This window comes from Anarrhichthys ocellatus, unplaced genomic scaffold (genome assembly GCF_004355925.1).
Source record: "Anarrhichthys ocellatus isolate YVR2014 unplaced genomic scaffold, GSC_Weel_1.0 scaffold22, whole genome shotgun sequence".
In the NCBI taxonomy this organism is placed as follows: Eukaryota; Metazoa; Chordata; class Actinopteri; order Perciformes; family Anarhichadidae; genus Anarrhichthys; species Anarrhichthys ocellatus.
In genome coordinates this window covers 3,824,808-3,838,849 of record NW_022280052.1, presented here as the reverse complement: position 1 = coordinate 3,838,849, position 14,042 = coordinate 3,824,808, and the positions used below count along the sequence as shown (strand labels likewise).

General features: G+C 38.3%; 1 protein-coding gene across 1 annotated transcript; it reads left to right on the top strand.

Annotated features, from left to right (window-relative positions):
• Positions 1-8,904: 8,904 nt before the first annotated feature.
• Positions 8,905-10,252, top strand: LOC116390282 (GTP cyclohydrolase 1-like). Its single transcript, XM_031859768.1, has 6 exons — positions 8,905-9,166; positions 9,262-9,371; positions 9,543-9,598; positions 9,722-9,753; positions 9,859-9,943; positions 10,123-10,252. Exons 1-6 carry the CDS (start codon positions 8,905-8,907, stop codon positions 10,250-10,252), a joined length of 675 nt encoding a protein of 224 aa, XP_031715628.1.
• Positions 10,253-14,042: the final 3,790 nt, after the last annotated feature.

Sequence of the window (14,042 nt, the reverse complement as noted above, 5' to 3'; positions counted from 1 at the left end):
CACACTGCTCAAAAAAATAAAGGGAACACTTAAGCAACACATCCTAGATCTGAATGAATGAAATAGTCTTATTAAATACTTTGTTCTTTACATAGTTGAATGTGCTGACAACAAAATCACACAAAAATTATCAATGAAAATGAAATTTATTAACCCATGGAGGTCTGGATTTGGAGTCACACTCAAAATTGAAGTGGAAAAACACACTACAGGCTGATCCAACTTGTAATGTAATGTCCTTAAAACAAGTCCAAATGAGGCTCAGTAGTGTGTGTGGCCTCCACGTGCCTGTATGACCTCCCTACAACGCCTGGGCATGCTCCTGATGAGGTGGCGGATGGCCTCCTGAGGGATCTCCTCCCAGACCTGGACTAAAGCATCCGCCAACTCCTGGACAGTCTGTGGTGCAACGTGGCGTTGGTGGATGGAGCGAGACATGATGTCCCAGATGTGCTCAATTGGATTCAGGTCTGGGGAACGGGCGGGCCAGTCCATAGCATCAATGCCTTCATCTTGCAGGAACTGCTGACACACTCCAGCCACATGAGGTCTAGCATTGTCTTGCATTAGGAGGAACCCAGGGCCAACCGCACCGGCATATTTTCTCACAAGGGTTCTGAGGATCTCATCTCGGTACCTAATGGCAGTCAGGCTACCTCTGGCGAGCACATGGAGGGCTGTGCAGCCCTCCAAAGAAATGCCACCGCACACCATTACTGACCCACCGCCAAACCGGTCATGCTGGAGGATGTTGCAGGCAGCAGAACGTTCTCCACGGCGTCTCCAGAATCTGTCACGTCTGTCACATGTGCTCAGTGTGAACCTGCTTTCATCTGTGAAGAGCACAGGGCGCCAGTGGTGAAGTTGCCAATCTTGGTGTTCTCTGGCAAATGCCAAACGTCCTGCCCGGTGTTGGGCTGTAAGCACAACCCCCACCTGTGGACGTCGGGCCCTCATACCACCCGCATGGAGTCTGTTTCTGACCATTTGAGCAGACACATGCACATTTGTGGCCTGCTGGAGGTCATTTTGCAGGGCTCTGGCAGTGCTCCTGCTGTTCCTCCTTGCACAAAGGTGGAGGTAGCGGTCCTGCTGCTGGGTTGTTGCCCTCCTACGGCCTCCTCCACGTCTCCTGATGTACTGGCCTGTCTCCTGGTAGCGCCTCCATGCTCTGGACACTACGCTGACAGACACCGCAAACCTTCCTGCCACAGCTCGCATTGATGTGCCATCCTGGATGAGCTGCACTACCTGAGTCACTTGTGTGGGTTGTAGACTCCGTCTCATGCTACCACTAGAGTGAAAGCACCGCCAGCATTCAAAAGTGACCAAAACTTCAGCCAGAAAGCATAGGAACTGAGAAGTGGTCTGTGGTCACCACCTGCAGAACCACTCCTTTATTGGGGTGTCTGTCTTGCTAATTGCCTATAATTTCCACCTGTTGTCTATTCCATTTGCACAACAGCATGTGAAATTGATTGTCAGTGTTGCTTCCTAAGTGGGCAGTTTGATTTCACAGAAGTGTGATTGACTTGGAGTTACATTGTGTTGTTTAAGTGTTCCCTTTATTTTTTTGAGCAGTGTATATATATATATATATATATATATAAAATCATGTCTGAAATAAACATATTTACATAAAAGTTGATGGAAAGCAGTTGTTTCTGCAAACATAACAAACATGTTTTCAACGATAAACTGTTGTTTGCACTACGTGAAGGTGGCGTTCACAAAGACCATCTTCAACAGTGAAATCTCTCTCTTGTAAACCGTCTGATGCACTGGATAATTGAGTTAGTTTGGGTTTGCTACATTTTTCTACTGGCATTTGAAATTCAAACTCAGTGTTTAGCAAGCTAACATGGCGGTGTGCTTATTGTGAATTGATCGTAACATTACATTCCTACCTTGGCTGAACACACATGAATCCTGAAGTCACTGCATCTGAAAACACAGACAATTAAAGTTAATTATTACAAAAGACTCACGCATTTTGAAGACTGCTACGTCTTTAGAAAAACTAAAAGCAATTACAAGATCTGTTAGTGGCTATGTCGTCTCAAAAAGCAATACTATTTTATAGTGTGCTGAACATTATACACCCTAATAGACACGGAATAGATGAAGCAAGTTATTTTTCTGGAAAGGGTTTGTAAAGAAGTATACACATCTTTTACTTTGACTTAAAATAGCTTTAGCATCAATATATACTTAAACATAACAAAAGTAAAAGAATGGTCCGTTTCAGAATAATGAATATCATATTGTTGAATTATAATTATTGATGCTTTAATGTGGATATCACACAGTAGCTTGTGAATTTACCACAGAGGATAGATTTTGTATCATGTTTTGGATCTACAAAGTTGTGCCATGCTTGTAAAGTTTAGTATAAGGTAATAAATAAGTTCAGTTTATTATAATATGCAGGAAAATGTTCTAATTATCAGACAGCTAGAGTTACTTTATACATATGCACTTTATTTAGATTTTAATACATTTGCAACACAATCAATTAGCAAACATATTTACAATATACAGTACTTTATACAAATATTTTACCAATATATTTAAATATATAACATGCTTTACAGTATACATGCATATATTTTTGAGTTATTGGTCAATGATTAAAGCTACAATCCTGAAAGAATTAAACTGGGTGTGAAAGTTTCAATAAAGTGTCCTTGGTCTGGTCTTATCAGTATAAAAGCCCCCATGAGGGTGTCTGGTGACAGTCACAAGTAATAAAACAGAAAGTGAGCATCAATCCATTACTTGGCTGTTTTGAGTTCATCGAGGGGATCTACTCCTGGTTCCTGCTTCTGTGCAGGTTCTGCTGTCATTTCTAAAATGCCTTTAAATATCTTACCTTCACATTTTCATGCATTAAACATTTACCAATGCATCATTAGTCATGGCAGCATTGTGACACTCAGCAAAAAAATGAATAACACACAGTAATATCAATATACATAACTATTTAAAGTTGCATTAAGCATCAGGTTGGCGCATTCTACTGCCACTCTCATGATATACACCGATCTTAATTATTACAATGAGTTTGTCTACCTGATCGTAAACATGTAGTCAATTTTTGTAAAGGGTAATCAGGCTTCTTGTGTGTTTTAGCACACAGTCTGAAAACAGCTATTAATACGTTTAGGTGGCATCTATCCTCTCACTTTTCTTCTCCATTGATGCACTGCACCTAAAAACGTTATCGGCCAGTCACGTCACTGATCTCAGAGCTCTGTAACAGCTGAGCCAATCAAACATAAACGTGGTAACGGCAGCTCAGCAAGGAAAGTCTTACCTCATGTCTAGATGGAGACGTGAACACACCATAAATCTGCACACGAAGACAGATGGAGTACGATTTTCCATCAGGTATAAATTCTGTCAGACCAACACTATTTTAGCAATAATTCTAATATATTTCCCCTTGTACATGGTAACATAGTTTAGTAGTTAATGTTACACAACAGCGTTTGCATTGCAATGCGTTTCAAGGATAAAACATGAGATGCTACTTTTGCTAAAAAGACAGTTAGGGAAGAGACTAAGATGGTCCGTGACAACCGAACGTCTCTGTCACACAAAAAGCAGAGATATAACCGACCGGCCTGATGCGTGTAGAGTTCTTCATTGTCATACTGTAGCAGCTGGTATTGTTTTCAGGCAAAATAACGACGGTAAACACAGTGAAACAGCAGGCTACGGATTTATCAAACACATCATTCCTTCATATCACCCCTCCTATTTGATTGTGTGGTTACATAACCTTCGAAATAAGCAACAACAACCGCCGCAAATTATGATAGGTTGATGGTTTGATCCATTTGCATGCGAACAGCACCACTTCCCTGTGTGAAAACGTCAAACCAGTAGTAGCCCTAACAGAAAGAGACTTGAATCTCAATGAAAATATGATTTGATGTTATAAATTCTCCCTTATGCAAATCTGCAAGGAACAACTGTAGAAAATGAAGTGCTACAGTACATTGCTGTGAAGAGTGGAATCTGTTACACTGTAAAAGGTGTTTTCTGCCCAACAAAGAAGACTGAAATATCTCTATATCTAAACAACTTGTTGGTTGTCCTCCTGTCTGCATGTCGAAATGTCCTTGAGCGAGACACTGAAGTCCAAGTTGCTCCCCAGGAGCTTTACAGCAGCTCCTAAATGCTTAGAATTGCAGAGGTTGGAACCTGTATGTATGATTGTAATAAAAGTTTTTTGAAGTTAAAATGCAGTCTATTTTTCTCATGAATTACTCAATTGTTCCACCTCTTGAAAACTTCTAAAAATAAAACACTGCATTTTTTTGTAATCTGAACTGAAGACCAGGTGTCACACAAGGACTTTGCTATGTTTCAGGATGTCACAAGACAAAATGGTTGGGAACCACTGAGATAGACAACCAATATATTTTGTCATACAAACCTATAACTATACTGTCACTGCACAAAATTGATGTTTTTATTCGTTTTTCAAGAACAAATTTGCAGATTTTCGACCTTATCTTTCTCTGTCTGAGTTAGGTAAAGTGTGAAAAACGCCTGCATGTTTGTTGCTGAGTTTCTCTGTGTCTCTGGGGCGCAGCTGCGAAATCTAAAAGGTCGCTAAAGGCTAGAATACCTGACTGGAATTAAGTAACATTAAAACGAAAAATACAGAGTAAGAATATTTCACCGAACATTGAGAGTAAGAATATTTCCTTTATCGACATTTTGAGAGTCTATTTTGTATATTTATTAGATGAAAAGTCGAAATGGCATGTAGTATGCACTGAGGAATTTATTTCTTGAGTGGACTACATTTACCATCAGCACTGTTTGGATATCCATATAAAAAGGTGGCAAATTGTCCCTTTAACAATTGTCAAGCTATTATTTTTACAATTAGCAAGCAGTGATGCTTTTAATTCATTCTTTAAATGATCTGCCAACAGGGGTGCCTCTAAATAAACAAAATGGCAATAAAATACCCATGCATTTCCAGACATGAAAAATGTATTGGCAGCATTGTGAGAGTCAGCAAGCTGAACCTGACGTGTGCCTGAACAGTCATGCCTTTAAGATGATCTATTTCAGAGAAAATAAAAGTGTAAATCACAGCATTCCTCACTACAGTAACTCATTATTAGTGATATCTCTGAAATCACCAAGGCTAAAAGTCAAATGTAGTCATTAAAAGAGTCACGAGGATGAATACCTCATGACAATGGCATTTTTTGAGATTATAAATAGTGCTTATAACAAGTGCAATTGTGACATTAGGTGACACATTTCCTGAAATACTTTTCAATAATGATTCCATAGTGAAACAGAGGTATAAAGTACAGAAGACGACAAAAATAAATCGTAAAACTACAGTAACCACTCTGTTCGTGATTGTTAATACATTTGGTTTTGGCCCTGTCTGATGTGCCAGGTTCATTATGTATTGCAAGATGTGGTAGATACGAACATTCTTCGAAGGCACAAGACAGTCAGCCGGGTGAAGGTCGGTCTTGTGTTGATTAAAAACGCTCAAGTGTGACATGGAATCAAAAGGGTAACTTTTTAGCAATGCACCAATATGGAATTTCAGGGCCAATCATTTATTATGTGTTTATTGTAGCTGATTAGCAGACCTGGAATTACGGGCGAACCCATGGGCCCAGGGTTGCCCATCCAGTGATACGTAATCGCTATTATTATTGTTATAATCATATATATTATCATACATATTCTCTTGGTTGCGATTTATTATTATCATTATTGTTGTTATTTGATGTGCTTTATCCAATTGTTTCTTTAGTATTCAACTATCTTGCAACATTGTGTCTGGAATATCCCACACAATGTGTGTGTCTGGGATACGGACATTCACACACGCACACACACATTCACACGCACACAGTGTTGCCAACTTGGCAACTTTCTCACTAGGCTACAGTTAAGGAGAAATGGCAGAGACAACATATTTTCACATCATAATTCAAAATCTGAGAATCAAACAACTGCTTTTAAGGTAAACATTTCGATTTTTAATGCGTAAGACAACTGGCTAACAGTCCTGTGACATCATCATTGCTCCTCTCCACCTCCCTCTGCTGCTGATGTGAGGCACAGCCGGTACGCAGGAGAGGCTGGTTGGTCTCTGCCACCAGGACTACAAGACTCAAACTAAAGCTTGTTCACAACAGTTTACTATTTGCATCAACAAGCTCTGTATGATTGTGTAAAACAAACAAAGTGTGGATAAGGAGGGAGCCAAAGCTTTCATTTTTGGCTGAAATTCCATTATTGGAATAATAATTACATTTGCTCAATTACATACTTTAACCTGAAATATGTGCGAGTGTGTAAGTCCCTGGGACTATTTATCTGCATTTGTTTTTATCATGACAGAGGTTTATATTTATATTTTGTCTTTTTTTAATAATTTTTTTTGAATCTCAACATAACTCCAAATGTAGCCAAGCAGATACCTTTACGCGTACGTGTTTGTGATCCATTTTCAAATTCTTGGAAGCAAAAAGAGGAACATGCCTCATGCAAAACCATACAAATATGTGGAAAACAAGTATGTCAAATTGATAATCTTTTCAGTCACAACATAAAGACACAATATAACAAAGTGCTGTCTGAGTTCTGTGACCTTATGTTCCGAATAGAAATGGGAATTGAGAACTTGTTCCTAATTGTCAGATTTTCTGCGTTGCAAAAAATGAATGCATCTAACGTCAAACTCTGCGTCTATGCTCTTTCAACAAAAGGTAGTCATGGATGAGAGGAAGGGGAGAATCTTATATTAATTAGCTTATTCCCTTTTGATTCATTAATCACCTAGACCAGGGTTGTTTAAGTAAAATTCAGCGAGGTCCAGTTAGAGAGAATTTCCTCATGCAAAGGTCCGGAACATCACAATAATGTCTAACTTGCGCTATGATTTAGTCCCATATATACTGAAGTAGCCAACAGTTGTATCAACGTCTGTAGTAGTCAACTACTGACTGTCAATCAAATAACGAAAGTTAAATTGAATAATATCACAATATTTCAAATTAGCGCTCCGTTAAAATGTATTAATTCTTAATTATCTACCGGTTATAGGTCTGGGTCCAGATACACCGGCGTCTGGGTCCAGACCCGGACCGCGGTCTGCCCATTAGTGACCCCTGACGTAGACTGTGGCATCCTGTGTCTTTTGCATCAGTTTCTAAAAGAAGTTGAACTGTTTATTATTCTTTTATCATTATTCGGTTTTATATTTTTTTCCAAGTTATTTCCTTTTAAGAAAAGAAGCATTGTAATTTTTTCCAACATTTTGAAATTAGGCAGTTAATAAATGCGATGGTTGACGCGATGGCGATGACGCAGACAACCAAGTCTACTTTTTTTGATAAAGAATCGGACCGATAAGCATAAAGGAGAATGGAATTGGTATCAATAAAATCTTGAACAAAAGTTGACAATAGATCACAAAATAAAATTGTGATGACCTTAAATAATAATCTTTAAAAACGTGTATTTCTACTTCGAAACTACTCAGTATTTTGTGGAGCATAATATAAAATATGAATATATTTTCAGTGGCCAATGCAAATTCACCGGCTTCACATTAGCTTTATTTTGGAGTATAGCATTGAAATTGCTGTATGCAAACGGAAAAAAAATCGTCACCAATTGCAAGAAAAAGGATTTTATGCTCACTTGAGGTGGTGCTTGTTGAAAAAAAGTTGATGCATTAAATGGAAACGCTTTGCCGAATAAATTCTGATAGAGCGAATATTTAACTCGTGGGAGAAGTTTGCCTTCAGCTGGAAAAGGTTAATTTGAACCCAAACCATGATCTTGGTCATGAACTTTTCTGGCGGAAAGGGCTTTCTGGGAGAATGAACGCACATGACTGATCAGGTCGAGGTTTGTAACCTCTATTTCTTCTTCTACTCGATTTACTGGCAGATTACAGCCATACAAGCCCACAGCGCCAATATCTGACCAAACTAAGCTGTAGATGATTCCATTTGCTTCTCGCCAATAGATGGAAACAAGCCCAAATTTCTTATTTGAGACAAAGTGTATTACCGATTATGTGAGTGAAAATGCCATTTAACATTGTCGATAGCGAGGAGATATTTGATATAAAAGACCGAGATTCAAAATCTCAGACATTATATTGGCTGATAGTCATTTTTTAGCAAAGTAAAACATTTCTGATAAATATCCTTATTTTATTTTCTATTCTTTAGTCATTTATTCTGTTTTATATTATGTTCTTTAAGAATTGTGACCTAGATACATGCGTGGGACATTTTTCAATTGAAAAATAAACCTGTTGTTTGACTTACTTTCGTGTTTCGATCGTTATTCCTAATCCTATTATGTCCAATAAATGTACATTTCTGGCCACCACGTTTGTACAATGCTTAATTAATCCAGGATAGTCCAGGGCAATACGTTAGCCATCTGCTGAATCTCATTCAACTTCACTTCACTGCTCAATGGCTTCAAAAGCATGTTGAGGCTCGCATGTGAGATGTTCCAAGAACTCAGGACGTCTTCTGTGACCTCAAATCAAAGCATGGGATGTATTTCAACTCAAATCACAGGATCAGTCAAATGCTGTTCTGAGGAATTCAATGCAAGGGAATATGAAATTGATTTCTGTGGTGGTTTTACTCCACGTCAGTGAGGAGAGTTTAAGCCTAGATCAAGAGCTCAAATTTGAAATTTTTCACATATTTTCTGCATGGTGTCTTGAGGCTTCAGTGATGCCGTAGCCTGAAGGCCCCACATCAGGGTATAAAGAACAGGGGACGTGCTTTCTGAGGCCACAGAGCAAACGGTGTACCACTTGGCCTATTACATTGTATCCTGCAGTATCGTTCACTGAAAGTAGAGGTAAGAGGCAGAATGGAGTATCAAAATGCTTCAGAGATGAACGGAGGAGTTGACAGGAACCTGAACGCATGCAAATGTAATAGTTTGTGCAGAGAAAAGAAGGACTTCAAGGACACTGTAGATGCAAAAAAGCTGTCTCACATAGAGAAGGCTTATACCACCATACTGAGCGAGCTTGGAGAGGACGTCGACCGGGAGGGACTTCTACGTACACCACTACGTGCAGCCAAAGCCATGCAGTTCCTCACCAAAGGCTACAAAGAAACTACTCAGGGTGAGGATGGATTTCTTTTCTTTATCTTGTTGAAAACAAAACTTTCAGTAGCGCTAATACAAATACTGAATGTGAAGCAAACATCTAATCCACAGATGTCTTGAATGATGCAATCTTTGATGAAAACCACGAAGAGATAGTGATTGTCAAGGATATCGAGCTGTTCTCTCTCTGTGAACATCACCTGGTGCCCTTCTTTGGCAAGGTCAGAATGAAGTGTCCGCAAAATATATATATATTAGATAAATCAAAACAGATATTGATATTGAATAGAAAAGTACTGGCTTGTTGTTCTGACCATATATGTATTATGGAGGGTACTTTAATACATATTGCACATCTTATACATAGACAATACTTTGTTTAAATATTCCAGGCTCACATCGCATACCTTCCAAACAAGAAAGTGGTTGGCCTCAGTAAGCTTGCTAGGTAGGTGATCAAAACACGTGCGCACACACACACACACACACACACACACACACACACACACACACACACACACACACACACACACTAAAATACCAACATCTCTTACACTCTCATTTTTTCCAGAATTGTTGAGATCTACAGCAGGCGGCTTCAAGGTAAAATTAACTGCCGTAATACTATTTACACATATTTTCCTTCATAATGTTATTCATCTTTTTTTGCGTTTGTGTGCGACATCTGATGTGTTACTTTCTCTGCAGTTCAGGAGCGTCTAACCAAGCAGATTGCTTCAGCCATCTCTGAGGCGTTGGAGCCCGCTGGAGTAGCAGTGGTGATTGAGGCTGTGTGAGTGTTTAGCTTTTGTGTCATCCATATTAGATTACAATTACATCTTAATCTCTTTTGGATGAACCGATCAGTGTATTTTACTTTCTCGAGGCTTAACTCTCATTTCTGATATCGCATTGATTCTGTACAAATCATCACTATACGGTAATTTAAACATCTTCCTTTGTGTATTTCAGCCACATGTGCATGGTGATGAGAGGTGTGCAGAAGATGAACACCAGCACTGTTACAAGTGTCATGCTGGGAAGATTTCATGATGATCCCACGACCAGGAAGGAGTTCCTTAACCTCACAATGAGGAAGTGAAATGTTCTTCACCTGTCGGATAAAAGAAGTTCAGACTGGGCCAGTTGATGAAGTCTAAACTACTGCTCCAACTCTATTCTTATTCAAACTAGTTCTCAGTATGCCGATGTCATGTGTGTGTGTTGAAAACATTTAGATATAATTAGACATTTAGATATAATCGATGTTGCTATTATGATAAATCAAACTCGTCTCTGCCAGTTTTACTTTCAGTGAATTACTGTCTTTCATGCCGTTAATTGTGACCCTGCTCGAGGTAATATTTTTGTATATACTTATCCTGTTTGACTGTCACATACAAGTAGGGCTGTCACAATCATGAATTCTATTTGTCAATTAATTGTCAAAAATAAATGCAATTAATTATATTATTGTCCGTTTGTGTTTAATTTTTGCTGCTGGGTTTGGCTTTTTAACTAAATCCATGTTGTTCATTTCAATGGCTGCTCATAGAAATGATGATATGATTGTCAATTCTTCTTCAAATAGTTTGCTGAAACAATGTTTCACCTCTTGCTCTGCTGCACATGGAATTATTTTAAATAGCTTCTAAAACTGTTGTGTATGCAGACTAATGTAACAAAAACAATTTGGTTTAAGACGGTTAATTAATGTGGAAAGAGGCTGGATTATATTTTCAAAAGTTAATATGCAACACGGAAACACAAAGCCTGTGTTAACCGTTCCTGCTACAGCTTCCAGACTGTGGTCGGGAGGCACTTTGTTTTGCCTCCTGGGTGGAAATTGATGCACACTTGAGGGTTAAACTGTACATTTACTACTACTAGACAATTTTACGTTACTCTGACGTCTGTGTTCACGATATCCTTTGAGAGACTGTCCTGAAGAACATCACAGCACCCTTGCTAGACCCCCTGTGGTTTTCCTACTGGGCAAACAGGTCTGTGCCCTCCAACCAGGACTTATACACCTCCAGAGTCAGCAAGCATCACTGCAGACCCTTCAGACCCTTCACACCCGGGACACAACCTGTTCCAACTTCTACCCTCTGGGAGGCGCTACAGAACACCGTTAGCCAGAGCAACCAAACATAAGAACAGTTTCTTCCCACTCTGATGAACACTTAACAGTCATATACTGTCAATAACCCTGTAACAGCAACATATCCACTGCTGCCTTCATAGATTAGAATTTTACGCACAATTTGTTGTTAATATGTAGGTTTCATGTCACTATCAATATAAATCCTACACACTATATACAGTATAGAGACATATTTACACATACAGACTGTACATAATCATCCAGTCTATTTACATCCATTCAGTTTTTATTTCTTTGCACTATAATTTTTGTTTACAACTTCCAGAACACTTGGCTAGTATATAGATGTATTATTTCTTATATTATTGCTGGTACTTACGAACATAACAATCCTGTCTATTCTTTACCTTTATCTGTCCAGCTTTGCTGTCCTTGTCCCTTGCTGTTATTACTTCTAAACACACTGCTGCACCTGTAAGGGAGACTCTCTGCAATAAATCAAGATACACATTATCGGCACCTCTCTGTCATCATCATATGAGCTGAAACAGAAGAACCATACAAACCTTGCACTCAGGGGGACACTTTCCCTGTAGTCCTGTAAATTTCCCCACTGCAGCACCAATAAAGGATTATCTTATCTGATCTTTTCTTTATTTACCCAGCAGATGTATACACACCTAATTCACTTTCCAACATTGCCGTTACATTTTCCATAAGGGGCTGTTCGCATGCTGCATTTTTTGTGCCCTCAAATCCATTTTTTAATGAGGCTTACTGTGAAATTACCTCAAAAATCATCATATTCTTCAATGCAGATATTTTGGTTGCTTAGTAATAGCAGGCGCGACGGGAGCACAACCTCCCAAGCACCCTGGATAAAAGGGTGAAAGCGGCAAGACTGGCGTTTTCTACGCATGTTTAAACACAACATGTGAACAGCCCCTAATTGTGGAATCCAAATATTTTGCAAAGTGTAATGGCTTTCCAATGCAAATTTACATTTAAAATATACATAAAGCTATTCTTATTTGCTAATCCTTATTCTTTACGTTTAAACAGAACGATGTTTTTGTTATTCTAGATGGTTTTTCATGCTCTTCATCCAATGATAGCAGTGGTAGAAATAAATATAATCCTATGAACTGCACTGAGATCTTACAGGTTTTTGTTTTTGCAAAGGATCATAGTTTAATAAGTGTCGACACAGTTAAGCAATCAATCGCTAAATCTAAATTACTATCCCAAGAATCACTGAAAAATCATATACAACACAAATCACATCAAAACAGAGACAACAACAAATAAAACCAAAACATCCATTTTTAAAATGCCCCGGTCACCTCACCTTTAAGGTAAAGCATGCAGGTTTTTGGAGGGATTCATCAGTGCATTTATTCTCTATCATATTCAATCTGCACATTTATACAAGCCGTTTCTTATCCCTGCCTGAAGGACTGGTACAATACAATGTTGGTGCACACCATGGCATCATATCATGCAACTGAAAGACACACGTTTAATGTATTCACATGCTTGCTAAGAAGAATTGGAGAGACACAATATGTCTAACCTCTTTACATCTAGTTATCATGCCATTAAATGTGATTCCGTAGTCACCAACGTATTGGGGGCATTCACTCCACAGCTGTTTGAGACAAGTACTGCACACAATCAAATCATCTGCAAACAAAATCAGTAATTATGAGATTACCAAAGACACGATCTGTTTTAAATGTAGATGAGAAGTATAATCTCTTAACAAGTAAAACATAACTCATGTAAGGTAAGGTATACTGCCATTACAAACTGAACTGCAAGATCTATCCTGGATGGAGATGAGACGATCTTTTGAGCTAATTAAGGTGGAAAATTAAATTAATTTCATTCTCTAGTTTCCCCTGCTGCAAATATCGTTTTAAAATGGCCAAGAGCCAAAATAGATTATAAATGAGGATGGAGCTTTCAATGTTATGCAAAAGTATCATTTTAATGATATTTCTGTGATTTCAGAATATTTTCTCTTAACGTTTGAACAGAAGAAAAAAAACTTCCGTTTACATTTATGGAAAAAAAGAGGTAAGATACAGCATGAACCCATTTAACCTGCATTGATGAACTACGTGTAGATATTTAGGAACTCCTTGCATTACATGAAGGAAGTTAACATGGCAATTACAATAATGGCATTTTTTTCCTGGGCTCAATAATATCACTTTAGGGATCCTCTTAAAGCCTTTTGCATGAGAAATTGCCATATTGCCATGGCCTCAAAATAAATACATGTTATTAGTTTATCAGAAGAATTAGCGATACTGACGGTATAAAACAGCTTATTAATACCAAAGATAATAATGTATGATGGATATTTTTTCTTAAAATATATAACAAATGCAAGGTATAGGGTAAAAAAAGCATACACCAGCAAATAAATTATAGGCAGCATCCATTAAAAACAAATGTCTTTTATCTTTGCTCAGTTATAATTTGTAAATGTTTTGCTGCAAGGACCTAATTTATTACAGCAGAACCTGTAAGTATAAGATCACTAGAAATAGAGAAATAAATTCACCTAAATAACAAGATATTTAACAAACTGTATGTTCTTTAATTTGTCCAGAGAGCAAAAATACAGTGCAATCACAACCTAAAGCTGTATTTCATAAATATCAGCATTTTAGCAATATCAACAGAAGATGACTCGTTTCCTCTCGTCTCTCCGTTTGTAACTGTTCTGACTGGGATCTCATGGAGGGAGTTGGTGGGGGACTGTGTCTACTGTTTT